This window comes from Pieris napi, chromosome 24, assembly GCF_905475465.1.
Source record: "Pieris napi chromosome 24, ilPieNapi1.2, whole genome shotgun sequence".
Lineage (NCBI taxonomy): Eukaryota > Metazoa > Arthropoda > Insecta > Lepidoptera > Pieridae > Pieris > Pieris napi.
The window spans coordinates 4,166,586-4,188,123 of NC_062257.1; the positions used below are offsets into that span (position 1 = coordinate 4,166,586).

The 21,538-nt window shown below is 33.9% G+C and overlaps 3 protein-coding genes across 5 annotated transcripts in view; 1 reads left to right on the forward strand and 2 right to left on the reverse strand.

Moving 5' to 3' along the window:
* LOC125061664 (flap endonuclease GEN) overlaps nt 1–5,938 on the reverse strand; it is a 102,490-nt gene extending 96,552 nt beyond the window's left edge. Inside the window, exon 1 of one of the 2 annotated variants that reach the window (XM_047667188.1) lies at nt 5,763–5,938. In XM_047667188.1, coding sequence (XP_047523144.1) covers nt 5,763–5,768 — 6 coding nt within the window. In that variant the 5' untranslated portion in view covers nt 5,769–5,938. Of the gene's footprint in view, nt 1–5,193 lie in introns of both variants that reach the window. The other variant, XM_047667189.1, reaches the window with a different exon arrangement.
* Nucleotides 1–13,781, forward strand: part of LOC125061666 (zinc finger protein 395) — a 65,861-nt gene extending 52,080 nt beyond the window's left edge. Inside the window, exons 5-8 of the mRNA XM_047667192.1 lie at nt 6,159–6,256; nt 7,451–7,609; nt 8,367–8,454; nt 8,968–13,781. Of these exons, the coding sequence (XP_047523148.1) occupies nt 6,159–6,256; nt 7,451–7,609; nt 8,367–8,454; nt 8,968–9,129 (507 nt within the window). The 3' untranslated portion in view covers nt 9,130–13,781. The remainder of the gene's footprint in view (nt 1–6,158; nt 6,257–7,450; nt 7,610–8,366; nt 8,455–8,967) is intronic.
* A 70-nt stretch (nt 13,782–13,851) lies between these two features.
* Nucleotides 13,852–20,255, reverse strand: LOC125061949. Of its 2 annotated transcripts, none has more exons than XM_047667591.1 (2): nt 19,868–20,255; nt 13,852–14,944 (listed from the first exon to the last, which is right to left on the reverse strand). In XM_047667591.1, exons 1-2 carry the CDS (start codon nt 20,210–20,212, stop codon nt 14,627–14,629), a joined length of 663 nt encoding a protein of 220 aa, XP_047523547.1. In that variant the 5' UTR covers nt 20,213–20,255; the 3' UTR covers nt 13,852–14,626. The 2 variants fall into 2 exon arrangements, with proteins under 2 accessions (XP_047523547.1, XP_047523546.1); XM_047667590.1 differs by lacking the exon at nt 19,868–20,255 and adding an exon at nt 19,288–19,776.
* Nucleotides 20,256–21,538: the final 1,283 nt, after the last annotated feature.

Genomic DNA, 21,538 nt, shown 5'->3' on the forward strand with positions numbered 1-21,538 from the left:
TTTTTTATGCAGACTTTTGTTTTAATTGGATAAAACCTAAAATTTAAGACTTATTATAAAGCATTATTAACGTTAGAATTAGCGCTTAATATTAATTGTTTAATCAACTATAAATCCTATATATCGTATTATTTATACTGTTATGCACAAACCAAATCATGCAATATTGCATGTTACACCAAACGTTCGCCTCTCAAGTATCAATATTTCAAATTTTGGTTATCGACTTATTCAAAAATCGAACAAGGACCACAGATTAAAAAGAGCATTTCATAGACAAAAATGCAGATTAAAAATCTCCCGTGTGTGATGCGTGCTCTATTTTCCCCGGTGTATGACTCGAATATCATCAGGCTATAGGTTTTTTACCGACACCCGCGGGGCATTGACTCCCAAGACCGGAGCAGTGCCCGTTCTTGACAGTTCAAATGTTTCTCGTAGGATCATTTAATGTTTATTGGTTATCTTTACCTTGATCACTCCGTACAGAAAAGGCTATGCCAAAAATGATGCGATTGTTATTGCTAACCATATTTACATCTAATTGTTTTTGTCGACAGAGTTAATAATTTAATCGAAGGACATTTCCTTTCATTTATCCTTGTCATTTACAATTATCTTTCATAATATATTCAAATCGGAAATTATTAATATTTTACATTAAAATTATATAATGATAACTAATCATCCAAATGAAGAAAGGATTATAGCTTTAAAGATCTGTGGTTATTTAATATTCTTTATAGATTGTGTCTGACACAAACCATGGATTAGTTTCTCGTTATCAGCATATATGCATAGAAAAATGTGTGAATTTAAATTTATGTATTTAATTAAACCTTTAGGTCTGGGCCTGCTATTTCTGTATCTGTTTCATGATCATTTGGTAATCTAGAAGGCAAGTAGGTGATCAGCCTTCTGTCATCTGTGCCTGACACACGCCGTCGACTTTTAAGACCTAAGGCAAGCCGGTTTTCCGATGTTTTCCTTCAACGTTCGAGCGAATGTTAAATGCGCACATAGAAATTCCATTGGTGCACAGCCGGGGATCATACTGAAGCCACTATTGACTAGGCCAACACTATTCTTTACTTGTATAATATATATATATATATAATTCTTCCTTTTTTATTGTAATTTTTATCCTTTTTATTGCTGATCGTGTATCCCTCCCTATAGGAAGGGCAACAAAACAAAAAATACAATTTAATCTCCAAGCATTATCAGCTGGAGATTTACGTGAAATCATAGATTTTGACAATTCATGGTATAGACAATACAATGGCGCAAGTTCATACCTGATAATGAGCTGTCCTGTGGGTTCAACAAACCTATTTTGCAAGTAAAATAAGCCGCGACATCAAATCTGTAACGCATTGTAAATTACGTAGTTTCATGTTGAAAAGCTGCCAAAATCAGGTGACAATCGGACGTATCTATACTAATATTGTTTTTGTTTGATTATCTTATTGATATTTAAAAGGAGTGAGGGTAGTTACAAAATAAACGATTTTTTTTAAATAAATCCGAGTTCCCTGGATGATCTTATAATTACTAAATTAGCTTTAACTACACGAGATCCACGTATTGAAACGCCTGAACGAAAAGCAAAAAAGGAGGGTATTTGCAAAGGATGAGTTTTGTCCAAACTTGAATTGTCAGTTAGTTCTTTCATTAATAAACCAAACGTTACATCTTCAACATTAAATTTCAACGTTATTCCATAAAATACGAAATTTTCGAGTTTCACTCTTATACGGTATTATTTTTATATTTTAGTTTTTTATTAAGACTTTTACTATATGTAAGGGGAAGACCCCTAAGAGACTATATAGTATGTAGTAGTAATTAGTAAATTAGGTTAGACTAACAAAGTAATAATAATTTAAAATTAAAACAAATGTAAAAAGTTTGGTCCCTGTGGCAGTGTACCTGTAATTTTACCTTTAAATCATTTCTACTATGTATTGCGATACTTATTCGTTGAGAAAAACACCAGCTCTGAGGTCACCGGTGCACCAAGCGCCAACTTAAATCTTTAATAAGCTGTGTGTTTGAACCCCAAGAGTCTACTCCAAAGGGAACAAAATCTTTGGTTAGACTTAAATTACTTATAGTCTTAAGTAAGACTAGATTTTAATGTTCCATGTCTTAAAGACACATGTATTAAAAAAAAACTAAATAATCACTGTAATACGGTATTAATTTTATTATTTACTAGTGGACCCGACAGACGTTGTCCTGCATGATATTTCAAGCGATTAGTAAAGCAAAGTATGAAAGTACCGACTGCAGCGCCACCTTCCGGGCTGATTTGTGAATCTAAACCATTCCCAGATCCCCTTGAACACACACAAAAAATTTCATCAAAATCGGTCCAGTCGTTTGAGAGAAGTTCAGTGACATACACACTCACAGAAGAATTATATATATAAAGAATATTTCAAGCAATTAGTAAAGCAAAGTATGAAAGTACCTACTGCAGCGCCATCTGGCGGGCTGATTTGTGAATCTAAACCATTCCCAGATCCCCTTGAACACACACAAAAAATTTCATCAAAATCGGTCCAGTCGTTTGAGAGAAGTTCAGTGACATACACACTCACAGAAGAATTATATATATAAAGAATATTTCAAGCAATTAGTAAAGCAAAGTATGAAAGTACCGACTGCAGCGCCATCTGGCGGGCTGATTTGTGAATCTAAACCATTCCCAGATCCCCTTGAACACACACAAAAAATGTCATCAAAATCGGTCCAGTCGTTTGAGAGAAGTTCAGTGACATACACACTCACAGAAGAATTATATATATAAAGATTATGTATTAAGATGCGCCACGAAGCGAATTCCATACAATATCGTGCATTGTATGCTACCTGCTTTATAAAAACCTTTGAGGGGCTCGCGGCAGTTAGAAAAAGTGAAACTGTAACAAGAACCAGTTGAGTTCACTGACCAGGCATGTACCCCGATTGGCGACTACTGGCTGATTCATCATCGCTGGTTGCACCTTCGCTGACACCAGTGACTCATTATTCACAAAGGAATTGTCCAACAAAAGAAATTTTGTAATTAGTCCAAAAATATTATTGTGACGTAGTCTGTGGTTATAAAAACTTTTTCACAGTATAACCATAAATTGTAGTAAAAAATAGAATTCCATTTTTAATTATTGAAAACTACAGACTATCGATCACCTGTTTCGATATTCGAATGGAATTTTATTCTGTGATTTGAAGAAATGGGGCAACGCTCTACACTTCCTGTCAAATTTGAATACCTCTGTAAAAAACTTATAGGGATATGTAAAAAACTCAAGGGTTTGTTGTCGGAGGGCAAAGGCCCAGGTTATTGCACCTTTAGACGTATCGAACTTCTAATCGTACGATAGAAATATTATAACATAACAAAGAATTCGTTTTGGTGCTTATTCTTTACTCATTTATTCTATAACAGCCCTCAGTCTTTGATTAAATTATTTTTGATGTAAGATTAATAATTATTACTTTTAATACTGGAACACATATAATACTTAAGTTTCGTTAGGTTCACAATTAGTGGCGTATCCAAATCTCTTTTGTTTTACTAGTCTTGCGAATCTTATGTGAGTGTCCATGGGCGGCGGTCACTAAACGGTTTTTTTATATATAACAGGGGGAAAACGGACAGCAGGTTCATCTGATGTTATCAATGCCAGAGGGCTCGCGAGTGCGTTGCCGGCCTTTTAAAATCAAATGCCTCAGTTCTTTAAAAAACTATTTTACTAAAAAGCAAGACTAATTTTCTATCTTTGATTGTACTTATTAGTAGTAAATTAATGATATGATTTTAAGTTCATAAATAATAAATAAATATCGTATGGCGGTCAAAAGAATTCCTCCACCATGGGTGCATTGACCTGAATCTATTCCCCTCGACTAGGGACCGGGGTGCATTCCGCAATAACCATAGAGTTTTTGTTTCAATTGTCAACTGTCACTTCAACAAGTCCAAACAATTCCCGCCATAAAATAAAAACGTTAGTAAAACGTTATTTGTCTTAAATTTAATTTCTTTGGATAGTTAGATATATTTGAACAAATCAAACATAGCAAGTCTTTCATACAAGTTTTTAGAAGGCAAGGCATGTTTTCTAAACAAATTTTTAGACAAAACAACACGTGATTACACATTGTATTAGCCACGTGTAAACTGGAGGTATATTCGTCGAAAAATTATTATAAGTGTATAATCGAATACGCAGAACTCGTCTTAATATATTAACCAAGCCAAAAACCTGTTTATTGTCGACTTTGTATTTGATATTCACTAATTGCGGTACATTCGAGCTTCCTGGTTATACAGTTAGAACGAGATGACACCAAAACAATTTATCTAGCCTCAATACGCGAGGTAAATAAGGAAGGTCGCTCGCGCGAGACAAAAACACATTGCACCCATATGTTAGAGCGAGACGGAATGAAAACAAATCAATAAGTCATCTCGCGTAGAAAGAGATGGCGCAACAACAAACCGGCATTTCACGTGCACGCGATTATGCACCTTAATGCAATGTTGTATTTTCTTATATAAAACTCCTTTGTTCCAGTGTTTTTGTTAACATGTCTTCGTATTCATAACATTTCACACACAATCAAGCGTTGACTCGAATTATAATTATTAAACAAAGGAATGACTTAAAAGTAACTATAGAACATTATAGTTACACAGTCTACATAAATAACAATATTATAGTAGCCTGTAACTCGGCCAACTCGAATTAAATCATCTACACACTAATATACTGCATACTGCAATACTCGGCACACATACACAAGTTCCGGCACGTGTAACTCGTACGGATAGCACACAACGAATCTCAGGGACGTTTATTATATAAAACATTTTAAAGCCAATATTGCATTTATTTAATGCGTTTTGCGTGTAAAAACAATGATCTTGACTAAATGAATACTGAATTTTTTAACAAGACAATCGTTTTTTATAATTAATATATTTATTGAGAGATATATCACTTTAAATATGGATTTTAAGATTACGTCACGGAATAAAACCATAGATTAAAGGAAGAAGGTAGGTATATAGATTTATCAATTATCTTTTATGTGTTACGATCGAGGGGCTAAACTAGGTCAGTGCTGCAATAAGGGTTGGGACACCGGCTCCCCTGGAAGCTATATCTAAGTACATACCATATTTATTACACCAAATTCCGCATTCAATTGAGTACAAAGGGCACATCATTGACACTCACTTATGAGAAATGATTTATTTCCTGCAAACACCACTCACATAATTGTTTCTATGTGGAAAAGAAAAATAATTCAACCTTCGCAAACCCTTGGCCGTGGCGCGAGACCTAGTTCCCCTCCCTCCGCACCCCCCTGACCTAACCTAGTTTAAAATGCACTTGATATAGCCGCGTCATTGTCGGTCCGATAGCAACCCAATTCGCGTCCCTGACATATCACACGAGTGACGTCAGCCACGAGCCAACGTAATACCGTTACGCACTTCAGGCCTATTTGACAATTATTTAAACAAAGAATTTGCTATTGTTGCGTAGTAACACGTTTCGTTGTTTTTTATCTAACTTTCAATGTGACCTACATTGCTTGTTGTAACCAGATTGATAATTTTTGTCGAATGACGTCATTGAGTATTTGTTTTATTATAAAACTATAGTGCATATGCAATTAGGGCGTGGTTTGCAAGCGAAGTGGAAACACGAGGCCGTGGCCTAGAGTTATGTACTAGTCACCTTCATATGAATAACTTCCTAGGTTAGTTCAATTGTTCGAAAATTATACATTTAAGCGTCATTATGGATGATTCTGACAGTTTTGGTAATGTACTGATGCACCAAATCACTAAACTGAAATGGTATGTCCATCCACAAATAGTTTTGTCACGTTTATATAATTTACTTAACACGAGATTGATAAGGATAAAAATCAATTCCAATATTAAAATTCTCAAGGTTATGTCAAATGTCAAACTTCAAATAAAGACAGCTCTTGAAAATCTAACTTTGTTTGACAATATAGAATACGGTCGCTATGTCTTCCATTTGTCAAATCGTTTTTAGGTTAAATAATAATAATAATAAATCATTTATAAAAATAATAGATTTAATTGGAATTTTCTTTGTTTACAGGTAAATAGCGTCGTCTTTGAATGCACCTGGAGAGGATGTGGTTACATCACACACACCTGTTTTTCTATTGAAGCACATATCAGACAGACACACTTAGGGTGAGTATCATTCGATTCGGCCATAGATCATAGAATGAATAATACTTAAAAAATACTATAAAATTCTTAAAACTAAGGGCGTAATTGGCATTAAATTAAACGGAAGAACTAACACGAAACAACTATACGAAAATATCTTAAAAGACCCGCCAAAATATATATTATCTATAGGTATAGAAAACTATATAACCTCCTTGTCCATTATGAAATTATTATAGATACAAAATTTTGTCTATTCTGTTTCCAATGAAATACTAATTCTCAATCTATACCCGGAAATAGAATTGCAACGAAGCTTATTACTAGAATATTGCTTAGCTACACGTTCTGGGACAAGGCCGTGTGCCTCGCTAATTATGTAACTGCATGCTGCAACAGATATTTTTATCTAGATCGTGACATAAACTGCCAACAATTTAGAATCCGAACAGCAATCGTGAAGACTACATAGACTATTATCAAATAGTCAAGTCAGTAGGTAACAATGTACACTTATGAACGTCAAAAAATAAATATATTAAATGCTTCTAATTTTACATTTACTGCCAGTTCTCAAATCAAGGGCATGGAACGAAAGAGAAGAACTGGCAGTAAACTCTAAAAATAATCTATGGAATTAGTACATTGTCAAACTTGCAACATTGAGAATTGTTGAAGTTAACAATTATTTTCTAATGCACTGCTGCAAGCTTTAAAGTTAAAGAGTTTAATAAAAAGTATGATAAAACCCTGCCCTTTATTGAATCCAAGATAAACGCGAATCAGTCACAGCTTATGTCATCATCAACCATAAATACTGACCTCCACATGACGTTACATGAGAAATATTGATGTAGGAATGTCATTTAGTCTTCGAAACACTTTTCTACCCGGATCACGCAGTAATGCGAAAATGGAAGTCTAAATTAATGTAGTTTTGAGCTATTATTTATTACTGTAAAATAGAATATACTCGTAAATCACGTTGCATTTTTTTTTTCGCCCATGGCGCAGGCTATAGTCTTTCGACCATACCGCCTACGTCACATTAAAAAAGACACAAAAAGCACTCAAATGTAAAACGTCAAATGTCATTCATAGACAGACATTTTAAGATATAGATAACATATTGGAAATAAAAACATTTGGTCTAAGCTGTGGCAATTGTGTACAAAATGCTGAGCTGAGGTTTCAAACAACTCAATTATATTACAGGCCAAAGAAAGAAGGTGAAAGTGATCATGAAGAGGAGTTCTATTACACGGAGCGTGAAGTGTCTACGCCAGCACCGCCACCCACTTTATCCCACCGAGACATGTGCAGACCTCCACATGAAGATCCAGATTATCAACGTCAGATTGTTGGATCTTACAGGTAACAACAGCAATAAGACCGTTGTCACACTCTAGTGGTATAGCCTTCTATACCACTAGAGTGTACTAATACCCCTATACCACACACGGGCAGTTGGCTCACTTGATGTTAAGTGATACCGCCGCCCATAGACACGAAATACCAGAGTTGTACCATTGCTGGCTTTTTAAGAATTGGACCCCAAGTCGAATTGGTTCGGAAATACTTCAGTGGGTAGCTGGTTCCTGGCGGTGCGCGGCAAAAACTGCCTTATATAATAATAATACATGCCATATTTCCCAAGATTTTCCTCCCAACAAAAACGAGTTAATTGTGAACGCTCGACCTCAGTTACACGCCAATAGACCAATACTGCTATCAATCAAATAATCGACCTTATAATTAAAGTAATCAGTGGCACTACAACCTTTTTAGGTCTGGGCCTCAGATTTCTGTAGACGTTTCATGATCATTCGTCAGTATTATAAAGTACTCAGTCAGTATTATAAGCGTATTTTTCGGTCTAAGGCAAGCCGGTTTACTCACGATGTTTCCCTTCACCGTTCGAGCGAATGTAAAATCCCCTGTTAATTAATTATATTATCAAGGAAAGTCCATGGGTGCACAGCCGGGGATCGAATCTACGACCTCATTGATGAGAGTCACACGCTGAAGACTACTCTTATTATATATTAGTATAATTAAGAACAGGATATTTAAAAAAAAAACTTTAGTATACATTTCTAGATGAATAATTTATTGCATATTTTTTTTCTAGACAAGGACTTCTATCAACAATGCAGAACATATCAGCGAGGTCCATAAGCATTCCCGTAACGCATTCCTGGTCTAACTCACACTCCCCGGTATGTATTTGTCAATACCACTCCTTATATGGAAATTGTATTCGTTTTTACAACTCCCAAGCGAAATTAGAGAATTATCACTAAATACATTCAAAGCTCTCGTTAATCGTAAATAAATCAATAAAGCTTTTTATAAATTTGACGACTTAGCAATTAAAAAGAGTGGCGGAAAGTTTCTTGCCAGCCCTGCGATTCTGTAACTCACTTTTCGAACTCACACAGCGGTTTTCGCATCGGCGGTCGCTCTCAAATCAGTCGTGAAGCAGTCAGTTTATGATTTGGCATTCTGATAAACAATAAACTACAAGCTCCCACCTTTTCAAGCATTGTATTATCTTATTTGTCAAAATCTTAAGATTCTCTTTTGTCTTCCCCTGTCATGTAATTACTGAAAATACCATACTTGCTGATGATAACTAAAACTTGAAATCTCAAACAGACTTCTTTCCTCCTTTGTAAAAGCGTATTTCTATCATAAAATTTTCGAAAGATAAGAAAACATATCAATTTCAGAAGCACATGAAAATATCAGCATCAGGTGCATCCCCTAGCAGCCCGGGCCGCAGACCACGCTCAGACAATAAGAAATGCAGGAAGGTGTACGGAATGGACCAGCGCGATCAATGGTGCACGCAGTGCAAATGGAAGAAAGCGTGCACACGATTTGGTGATTAAACGCTGAATTTGCAAATGAGGTTTTATACGAGTAACTTCTACTGCCAGAACAGATGCCAGGGTTATTACCCAACATACCAGGGTAGTGACATCACCGAACTTTGAGATAGTGTCGTATCGGACATTAAGTATTTTAAGACATGATATTTTAAATTTAAGTAATGTTAATGGAGACATATTTTTCCTTTCCTGTGGATACAGCAGACATTGCCCACATGTTTTTGTAGGGATACGAAATGTCTTGAACAGAGACTGTGAATATTTTAGACGTAAGCCTATGTTAGACTGACTTTCGTTTAGTGTGAAAACATTTGGACATTAGCGTCTCCTACTCACTAGCATTTGACCTGTACAGCACATTGCACATGCAGAAATATCTATTTTATGACTATTATACTTCTAAAAGCCAAACACCGTAATAACTAGTCGTATTTTTTTATCAAATTTATTTGTTTACGAGCTTTGATTGACTTAAGTTTGCGAATGACAATTGACATATGTCAGTGAAATCCGTCCGCGTTCGCGCTGTAAATAAATGTTCTCACACTGCGAAATTATAATCTATATCGACGGGGTGACCATCGTTCCAGTCGAAATATACAAATGGTTGATATGTTTATGTATTGACTGAATTAGAAATATACTTAATGTAAGTTTTCTCAGGTTTGACTAAAAGACTAAAATTTAGATTGGAATTTTTAAACATATCTGTACGTATACATGTTGGTCCTGGAGATGAAGACAATACTCAGGATTGAGGATAAAAGCTTGGACAAGAGAAGGAGAGTCGGTTGATGTGACGAAAATTAATGGTGCTAATTCTGATGAACTTAATTTCAGAGTATGTATGAAATTTCACGAGCGTAGTAGCATATTCTTTTACCTATAGTAGCTCTGACAGATAACATAACGATTTTGACAGCAAACGCTTATGACTACAGACTACATATTCCAATAGATTACACAACTTAGACAGAATTAGCACTATTAAAGCAATAAATAATAAATGCTTTAAATTGACATCTAAGTTTGATAAAGACATTTTATGACGGATTAATTGCCCAATGTTTTGAAAGGCGTCAAGAAAGAGTTGTCTATGAAGATGGCTCTGCATATCACTCATGACCTAATGGAGTTTAATTGAGGCGGTAAATGACACGTAAAAACATCTTAACGTGATTTTATTACGGAAAGGAGAAATTCTTTTAATTAAAAAAAAATTTACCATACGACCGATCGGCTCAAGGAAGGAAAACGGACGTGAAAGGATATTGCAAGATGCAATATTATTTATTAAGTATTATACATATGTAAATAATATATAAGTTACGTTTTATTATAGGTACCAAAAGCAATCGTAATATAGGGTACCTCGAGTGAAATATTTATGTTCGTTACTTAATGTGATTGTTAACGATAATTTTATAGACACGAAGTATATTAAAGTTATGAATTAAGAATAATATATTGAATCATTTATCAGCGCGGCGTTTCCATATCTTTGGTGTTACCATTTAAGTTAAATTCGAAACAGTGCCAATACAATGTTTATTCAAGTGTTCATGTCTTATTGGTGCTTTTGCAAAACGCACAGTAAATTTTATATATTGCGTGACAAGCTGTGGTTTAGGCCAAATGCCTCGTAGCCACACAGGTATCGCTTATCTTGCCAAATTGCAGTTCAATTTGACCTGCACCGTTTACCAAATATAACAGTTATTGTCAAAGGTTGTGATACAAATTATTGTAATGAAAATTACGATACTTTAATTCACATTGAAATTCGCGCGCGAAAAACCAAATGATCCCCTTTAGGCTAGGATAACAACTCAGCTAGCGTTTAATCAACTGCCATAATTTAAGAAATTAGATTTATCTATGGAATAGAAACAGTATAGATTAGCTTAAGCTGGAAGTCATAGAGTAGTATTTAATTAAGTACAATAAACTTCATAACGTGCAAATATTTCTCTTGTTCCTATTCCCTCTTGACATTTTCAATGTTGCTCTATGTTTTGTCTATGGTCAAAATGCTACTTGGTGCTCGAACTGCTTTTGCTGAATCAAACCGATCTCAACATTCACGAAGCTATTAGATTTATTTACAAAAATATTATTTATTAGTTTTATATTTGTATTATTAGATTTTATGTTTTATTTATTTAGCCAAATTTGCTCAATGTACACTCACCAAAGTCATAATAAAAATAGCAGTACAAAGAGCATAATAATGCGCAAAAAGTATTTGTAAATTGCCGACTTGGCGGCTTGCGTTCATATCATATAAAGGCGGTTTTGATCGTCGAAAAATAATTTTAGTTATACGAACGCTAGTCTAGACTAAGTCTTATTCTGAAACATTTTTTCATAGATTTTATTTTCGAGAGTGTATCTTTATTAGTTACATACAGTCGCGTTGTGAGAATTACTCAATAATAATTTAAATAAATTATTGTTTAGTAGACTCTAAAGGTACTTATCACTGTATTTATAAGTTTTCATATATTTTTATACAGTTTCCCATCACCGCTTTTCTGTCATATAAATAACTATATGTAAATTACTGTGCCTCTTCTTAAACTTAATATATAATAAGAGAAAAATGTAAATATGTATAATTGATACTTAAGTACCTTCCCGTTACAAGTTGAGAGAATATACCTAGTAGAATATTGCTTTAATCGGCCAATAGATTTCCAATTTCGTTCCATAGACAAGGTTGAACAAAAAAGTTTTATCTATTATCTGTATTTATAACTGATAGCTTATAATCTGTGTAACTACAATCTGTAAATTGTTGTGGGCAATATAATTTTATGAAAATATGTCTCCTAAATTTATGTAATAACAGAAATAGGTGTGGTTCTATGGGTTAGACGCATTACATCAAAGTACCTTAAATAGTTTAAACTGGAAAATTCACCTTCATTTATTCTTTGATTTTTATAATTAGTATTATTAAATTTTCTATTTATTTAGACAATGTTCACGATGACATATTTTTAAGTAGTTAATTGTTTTATATTTTTATCTTATTTTAATTTTTAGGGCGTGTCCCGTCAATGTATCATTAATATATTTACGATGGTTACCAGTAGATGTAAGATGTGTGTCTTTATCGGAACATTGATACGATTCGTTCTCGATGTAGGCATATTTCCATATTAAAATTATTGTTATTGTCAATATCACAGAAGTGCATAACCCGCTGTCAGCATTACATTTATTTATGAATCAACTGTTAAAATAATACGTAAGAATTTTGGCGCGAAATGTTTATGGCCAAACTTCAAGGTCAATTGTCAAATTATGTGCACAGACTGAGGTCAGAGGTGTTTTTAGTTGGGAATCGTTGCAATATTTGCTGATGATATTAAACATACTTAAAGAGATGCCTAATTTTTATGGTTAATTACCTATTAATAAATAGGTTACGCCAGGTCACGTAACTATTTCCAAACCAAAACATTGGCGATCGTAATTCACTTTGTCTATGGCTGATATTAAAAAATGAGACTTAGCGCTAAGCCTGACTCGCGTACGTCAAATTAAGTGCAAAGTTTAGTTTTTTAATCTCACCCTAAAGCTCTGGCGGTAGATACCAAATCAATGCCAAATAATCACGCTTGTCTGCCCTCAATTTTTGTCTAAACATAACTGCTGACAGTTCATCTATTGTGATATTTATAATTTTTTTTTTATAGTAGATGAAATCTTGTGTTAAACGTTATATATTAACTAGCCGCTAAGTATTGTTACTTTAAATAGTACCTCCTAAAAGCCTTAAACCGTTTTCAGATATACCACATTCCATAGATTATCTATGGAATACAGATTCAAATTGTAACAAATTTTGAATAAAATAATTATAACTGTGGGTCTACCATGAATACGTCAATATATCATTGTCCTACCAAGTGAGCCTCATGATGAGGATGACCTTACCGATTTCTTGAAGAGGCTTTGCTTCTAATTGACTAGTTTACAGTACCCGTTTATACCGCATGTGTGTGATGTGTCATAGAATAGCATGTCAAACTCCTGGGGGCTTAGACACGATGCCTTAACAGTAGTTTAATTGTAACTAAATTTGTATTAAAATACGACACGAACTGTCATTTTCATACAAATTTAGTTTACCACTTTGTATATACACTTCTGTTAAGGCATCTTGTCTAAACCCCTGGTAGAGATAATGGAACTAATTCAGAGACAAGACTCAGCGCTACGTATGACAGTTTGTCAACAGCCTTTTGACAGATGACAGGTGTCATATTTAGTGAAGTAGTTCGGTTAAAACGTCATGGTAGTCCCCGTTTTACGGTCTAAAGATTTTCCTTAAGGTACATTCAGCTCTCTATAAATAGTCGAATTGTGAAACACCATTCAAAGGACATTGTTTCACAGATTATAAAACATTATAATCACAGATTATGTTAATTTTGAACAATGTATTGAATTATTTTCCCGAAATGAATTGTGAAAAATATATTAAAAATGTAGTACTATCTCTCGATATTGTTTTATGAGATTTGCAAAAATTGTAATGAATTATATTATATTAAGTAATAGATCTTATAATTTATTGGATATGTTATATTACGATATTATATAATATATTTATTATTTTACAAATATAAATTTAGACCTAACACGTGTTTTAATACCTACTTCTGATTTAGAAAATTATGAAAAAGATATCATATACCCCATCAGCATCAAAGTTATATTTTTCTATATTCAATGTAGCTAAAGAGATGCTTCTCTATAAACTTAAAGAAAGACAATATGAACAAGACTTAAAAAATTTATTGACATAAATTGATGTCGGTAGATTCTAGGATGGTTAACAAGAAAACATTTGGGTGCAATGAAGTTAGTCTCGGAATTAGCAGATGAAGATTCGCTGAGAAGTGAGAACTATAAAGACTATTTTCGAATGAATTAAGATAATGTTACCTTTTTACTGAGAACTCTTTACCTTTTTTTATGTCGAGAAGCTTTGCCGGCAAAACTTAGTATACTTCAAATTACGCTGCGTTTTTTAGCAATTGGAAAATATAGTTTTATGCCCTTATCATACGAATTCAGTGGGGCATCAAGTACATTTATATCAAAATTTGTGCCTGAGATCCTGGATGTAGTCTACCAAAAAAATTACTAAAAAGAAATGGATTTTTTTATTTCAGCATGCAACTTATACATATTGATATTTACTATTTAATTCCCGTCCATTGGTTGGAGTTCAGTAGACATGTGAGTTACAAGAGGCTTATGATAGCTAAAGTATTCTACAAATATTCTTGTAGAAACATTGTAGAAACGTACAAATACAGCATCAAAAGTTGTATAAAGTAATATGTTGACTATAGCTAACTTCAGGGGTAGGTTTTTTCTAACGGTGTGCGCGCGCATCGTAAAAATGTACTCTCATTTTTCCCTAACGCGCCAAAAGAAGTATAACTTAAAAAACTTTATTAAGGTGAACAAAAACATTCTAAGCTGAAGAAGGTGGATGGCGAACTTGTTGATTTGACGTCTGTTTCTTTGCTAATTTGATTCGTTGCTTTCGTACTGTTGACAATAACATTTCCTCCGTTTCCAGAGCTATTTCTAGGGGAAGTTGCCGTAACTGTTCAGCTATAGTTTGTCCAAAAAGATCAAATTCATCATAAGTATTGGAAAAGTGCTGCGTTGCTTTTTCTAATACATCTACTGCGTTCGGTAGGGGATCTTTTATTTTTCTTTTATTTCTTGATGGTACGGTATTATTTTGGCTCTCGGATTCTGTAGAAGTTGCCTGGGTATTTGGTGCCTGAAACAATGAATTTGATTTAGTATATAAATGTATTATTGATTTTTTGAAGTTATACTTCTTTTGGCGCGTTAGGGAAAAATGATCAGAGTAATTTTTTACGATTCGCGCGCACACCGTCACAAAAAACCGACACCCTCAAGTTAGCATAGTCAACATTTTAAAATATAAATGTCCATTTCTTTAATTATGTAGAAATTTTTTTTTTGTTATATTTAAATAAACTTCATTTACTTGATAATGCGTTATAATAAAACTTTCAATGTATTCAATAACTTTTTTTCTGTTGTTAGTGTAGTTTTTCCTACAAACGTAGAGAAACATTTTTGAAAAGATTTTTATATTGTTACGTCAAAGAAGTATAACTTCAAGTACATGGCGGTAACCCACAGAGCTTTTTCACCACTCCGTTATCTGGATAGAAATCAATCCAAAAATGCAACCTTCATAAGACAAGATTTACTGACTACTTTGTTGGACATGAGCGTGTAGAATGGAAAAAGAGAATATTTTTTGACGTGACAACGTCTTATAATTCGATGGAGCCGGCTGCACGCACGAAAAAACATGACTCATGCGGCGTTACCTCGCTCTGAGGCGTTACCTCGATCTGAGGCGTTCCATTTACAATTTACATAATTGTATTTATGCGTACAAATAAATGTAACTTGATCAATTCAATTGTGATTTCCTTTTACCTCCTTCTCTATATCCATACAAAATACTACAATACAATACATTTTATTTTTATTTGAAAAATGCAACCATCCCATCAATATTTTTTTATGACGTTGTCACGTTCAACTATCGTCAGTAAACCGACTGTACAGACAACCGATTTTTTTAATGTAATGGGGCGTTCCCACGAAGCGTTAATCACGACAGTTAACTACGCTAGTCATCTTTCGTTCGTGACACTCACGAAAGTGTGAATTGATGAAACGTTCACATAATTGGGGGAATTCGTGACGTTCACGCTTCGTGTTTCGACTTAGTCATTATCGAAACATCGATCATGAATGGTCTGGTTGTTGAAAGTTGTGCTGTTTTAAGTTCGTTTTTTGCTACTATCATAGCAAAAAAGATTGAGCGCTTACAGCCCTGCGATTCTGTAACTCACTTTTCGAACTCACACAGCGGTTTTCGCATCGGCGGTCGCTAATAAACAATAAACTACAAGCTCCCACCTTTTCAGAATGCCAAATCATAAAATGACTGCTTCACGACTGATTTGAGAGCGACCGCCGATGCGAAAACCGCTGTGTGAGTTCGAAAAGTGAGTTACAGAATCGCAGGGCTGGACACAAGAAAACGAAAAAAAATACGTTTTTGGATTTACAATTATCGATTGTCAAGAGCAAGACGTGTAGTGGAAAATGCCTTTGGCATACTCGCGAGTAAATTTAGATTGTTTGAAAAACCAATTTCATTAAAATTAGAAACGTTAGACAAAGTTGTTCTCGCATGCTGTGCAATTCATAATTGGTTGAAAAAAACAAACCCTCGGTATGTGACGGGGGATCTTATTATGAGGATGAGGACCACCGAGTTTTCCCTGGATCATGGCGTCAAAATAATAGTGGATTACAGAATCTACCAGCAACTAACCACAGACATTCTAATATGGAGGCAGAACAAATCTATATATAAAAAAATGAAACCCTTTTTCCGTTGTCACGACATAACATGAAAACGGCTTGACCGATTTGTCTGATTCTTTTTTTATAATATTCCTTGAAGTACGAGGATGGTTCTTACAGAGAAAATTAAAAAAATTGAGTGAAAAAGTCTAAAAACAACACTTTTCTATATTCCCATACAAAATATTCGTAGTAATATTTAAAGGCAATTTGAACTTTAATACAATATCATAAAGTTCAAGAGGGGTTCCGGGAAGGTAAATTTTTATTTTTTGACATAATGTATTTGTTGTATTATCAACTTTCTTTTTTTTATCTTACTAGCTAAACCGGTGTCCCGAATAGCAGAATAAGTATTAAAAAAAAAATAAAGAATCGGCTGTTAGGCGGTACGATGTTCGCCAGACCAGCTAGTACGGAATAAATATCGTGATTATTTTAATAACGAAAGAGCTGTTCCCTGGCAAAACCAAATAATTGATGTGTCAAATGAACTGTAATGACTAATAATAAATCTATACATATTGTACATTTATTTTTGTTTACAATCGTGTGGATAATAAATATATTTACGTTAAAGATTTTTGACGTGACAACGTCTTATAATTCGATGGAGCCGGCTGCACGCACGAAAAAACATGACTCATGCGGCGTTACCTCGCTCTGAGGCGTTACCTCACTCTGAGGCGTTACCTTTCTTTGAGGCGTTACCTCGCTCTGAGGCGTTCCATTTAAAATTGACATAATTTTATTATATTTATGTGTACAAATAAATGTAACTTGATCAATTCAGTTGTGATTTCCATTTACCTCCTTCTCTATATCCATACAAAATACCTATCAAACAAATAAAATTTAATTTTTGGAGTTTACTCCTTAAGAAACGATTTGAGTTATAAGGCCCGGTACGGAAATTTTATGAGGAGTAAAATCAAGTGTAACACGAAAAGTTGAGGCGTTATGTAGAAAGAGACAAACATATATATCTGTAGGATTGAACGTGTGAAAGAATGAGATGGAATACATTACACAGACTTTTCTATTTTTAATTCACGTTTTGACAGCCACGTTACAACATTGTCAGTGTTGACAGGTGTAAAAAATAAAAGTAGTTTGTCTAGCGTGCCATAGAGTTTTGTCAATAGTAATGGTCATTGAAATTAAAACTAAAAAGATTGTTCATTCTTATTCTTCTCTTACTATAAAGGTAACTTTGGTCACAGAAAGAAAATCCTATTTGGGCATAGATGATGTAGGTACGTTTTATTACTACTACAAACATTTATATTATAAAAACATATATTCTTATAGGTATGTTATCTAAAGCTGGCGGCTTCAACACATTTACACTTTGTGCTTGTGTAGTGTCTGTGAATAAGCGCGAGACGTGATGTCAAACTGAAATACAATCACAAATACATCACGAAAAGACTGTCCGTCTCTCTCGCGCTCGGTCAAGCTTATGAGTATAAAAGAGACAGTTATTGTTTTTCTTTTGCTACTGTTTATGTTGATCTTTACTGTTTTATATTATTATTATTTTATACATGTTGATCTTTTTTCAAACATTACCAGGGCAATCTCGTGAAATGGTGCACAATGTTTTTAATTATTTTAAGCATCTTATTGAAAACAGTTTAATGAAAAAATGTTATATTTAATTTGACATCAGATGCGATTGGGGTTTCTAAGAGGAGTATTGAAAGAATAGTTAGTGAAGTAAAAGTGAAGTGTGTTGATCTAGGTGGAGCTTATGTCGAAAAATGAAAAATTATTTACACAAACTACTCTTATACGTTCTTGGTCGGGCTTAGAACTTTTGGATCCACCCTCGTATGCACATAATATTTATATGTACTTGACACATTTTTATTTATTTACAACCCACCCAACCTTACTAAAACCAGAGTAGACTAAAATATATAGCTTGGCAAAAAAGTAATATTTTTAAACATACTGTATAGTGAAATTGCATTAGTGTGAGTACTGTGAACGCGCCAGCTTTCGATAACCGACCTATACCACCTTTAGTATGAAAATATGGTCGACAGCCACAGAACGTTATCGCCATCTTTGTTCTGCAGTGCATTTGACACAAGCCGAAACTATAAGCCTGGGACATCAGCTAACACCACAGCTTATAAAGTATGGAAGTCGTTCGTGCCGTTTTGTATAGAAATCAAGATTTATTTTAAATAATAGACTCGTTTATTATTATTATTATTTATATTGTTTTGTAACATACTTTATGTAATACGCTTTATTGACGTAATATAAATAATCCGAATAGTTACAGATATATGTTTGTTCCTCTTATCATTTTAGCAGATGCGTTCATTTACCCTTTTTTTTTATTCGATATATCATAATTATCGTTCGTAAGGAGTAAACTCCAATCGTGCGTCGTAGCTGACATACACACACTTTTTTTTTGAAAAATGCAACCATCCCATCAATATTTTTTATGACGTTGTCACGTTCAACTATCGTCAGTAAACCGACTTTACAGACAACCGATTTTTTTTTATGATTTTTATACAATACTCATAGAAAATAAGATAAGATATTATAAATATTACCTACTAAAAACAACGCATTCATACTAATTTAAATTTAAATTAATACTCGTATGTCGTTTTTAAATTATTTAAAATTATTTTTCATAAATAAACGATATATATTTTTATAAAAGAAGGTATTTACCAGATTCGGTTGTGTGGGTCGCTGTTGAACAAACGGACGAATAAAACTGTTCATCTGATCAAACCAAAATACTTTTGGCTTGTATATGTCATCTGTACCTTTTCCTGACCTTGCACTGTCTGATATTTTTTTTAACTCCTGACAGAAAGAGCTTCTTAAATTTTTGAATTTTGATATAACTTCTTTTGGTCCAAATCCAGGAATATTTAATTCATGACTTATTCTCTTAGCTGCGGCGGCACGTAAATCTCTATCACGGTATTTCTCCAAACTTGGATCATATAACACCTTTTCCATAGAGTATAACTCCAAAAAACGCGTAGTTTCACTGTCGTTAAACTTAATTCCACGTTGTGACGACATCTTGGCTTCACGAACGGTATATCACGACTGAAAATCAAACACGTTTGATCTATCCACGCTTGAGTCGTGCGCCGTTCCTCACGAAAGCAAGTTTACCGCCTATGCGTTCACACAGAAGTGTATTTCACGAATGCGTCGACTGTCGTGATTAACGCTTCGTGGGAACGCCCCTTAAGGAGGTGAACGTATTATAGTCTATAGAATAAATTATACTTACCACATTTTCTGTTTTTATTTTGTAGCTGTCAATATTTTTCAAAAAATCCAACTGAGACAGCCAAGGGATTTTAGTAATATACAATTTATTAGTTCCCATACCCGTGGCACGAGATTTTTTTGCCTTTAACAATTCATTGTTGTAAGTATTTCGTAGGGAGCGTATTTTACCAACAACTTCTTTGACATTTTGCATGTCCATAGTTTCCATAATTGATTTGTAGGCCGCATCTCTGGCATCCCTAAGTTTATATTGTGGGTGATTCGGGTCCCAGAGACATTCTTGTCGCTGATATTCATTAATGAATTGTATATTTTTATCTGCACTCCATCGTTGGTTTGCCATTTTGGCGAAAGCGCGCGCAAATTACACGTCCTCACAGCACAGGCGCTTTCGCGACACTAGTTTCAACTTTCACGTCACATCTCCATAAAGAAATTCGTTGCATTAAACTAATTTCACCAAAAAATCGCGCAGCGCACGAAACTCATTTTCAATCTCGAAATGCATGCATTACGAAAATATTTAATTACAAGTGAAACTGTTGGTAAAACTAATGTGACGAAATTAATTTCATGCTACTAATTTCGTAATGTAATTCCTGCCTTAAGCTTAGGTTTCCTAGAAAAGCGGAGCCGTTAACTTAAGTTAACGTTAAGATTTATAAAATAATTTGAATGAGAAATGAAACCAAATGATGTAATTTCTATTGGTACGTTCGTTAATATTAACTTTCAACTTTCATGAAATAGGAAAATGTCATATTAATAGAATTACATAATAATAATACCTGAATATTATAAATGAAAAGAAAATAATAAAACTAGAGCCTGGCTAATGAAAGTTGATACTGAAAAAGCGCGGCAAATTTAAAAAATATCAGCATGGCAGCCAAAAAGGAAAGTTGGAACAACTCTCTTTGATACTTTGACATTCAATTTTATTTTACTAGTGGATGCTTCCAATTTTTAGGCTTATAGGTTTTGTGGACATAAGTTTCATCTAAGTAGATTATTGGCTTGCCTTCTGCACGTTTCGATGCAATGGTACGCAAAAAGCGATGTCTCCATGCAGCTATATCATATCGTTCAATTAATAATGAACGTTCATTTTTGTTTTTCTTAAATTCATGGCTGCTGATTATTAGCAGTTGGCTAATAATCTCAAGACTATCTGTAAAATAACAATAACCTTATCTAAAGTAACTAAAACTAATATGTACTTATTTAAAATAAAAAAATATCAAGACATTTTGACCATACTAACTTTAGTGTTGTCATATTAAAAGTTTGCAAAAAAATCCAGTATCTACTTTCGCTAGCCCGACTCTAGCCACTCTTGTGAACTCAGCCAGAGTACAAACCAATAAAACTGTCTCTGTACAAAGTGATGCCTCACTAAGTTAGGTTTAAAGATATTTATTCTCATAACAGACAATGGTCACTTACATGAGAACTTATATACTAAAGATACAATTTATCACGTCGTGGGTTATTGAAGAGCTTCACGGATGAATTAGCGAATAGTATTTCGCTTCATAGTCCACAACATCGCATTCCACTCCAAGTTCATTGTTACTAAAGCATACAATAATTTCATGATTGTACTAATGTATAATGCAAAGAAGAGTCAAATAAATAAATAGATACTTTTATTACACTTATATTTATA

Coding starts and splice junctions, on each gene's coding strand:
- LOC125061949 (XM_047667590.1), bottom strand. CDS start 19,650: ATGTCGTCACAACGTGGAATTAAGTTTAACGACAGTGAAACTACGCGT. Junction 14,945..19,287: donor GACCCACACAACCGAATCTG/GTAAATACCTTC, acceptor TCATTGTTTCAG/GCACCAAATACCCAGGCAAC.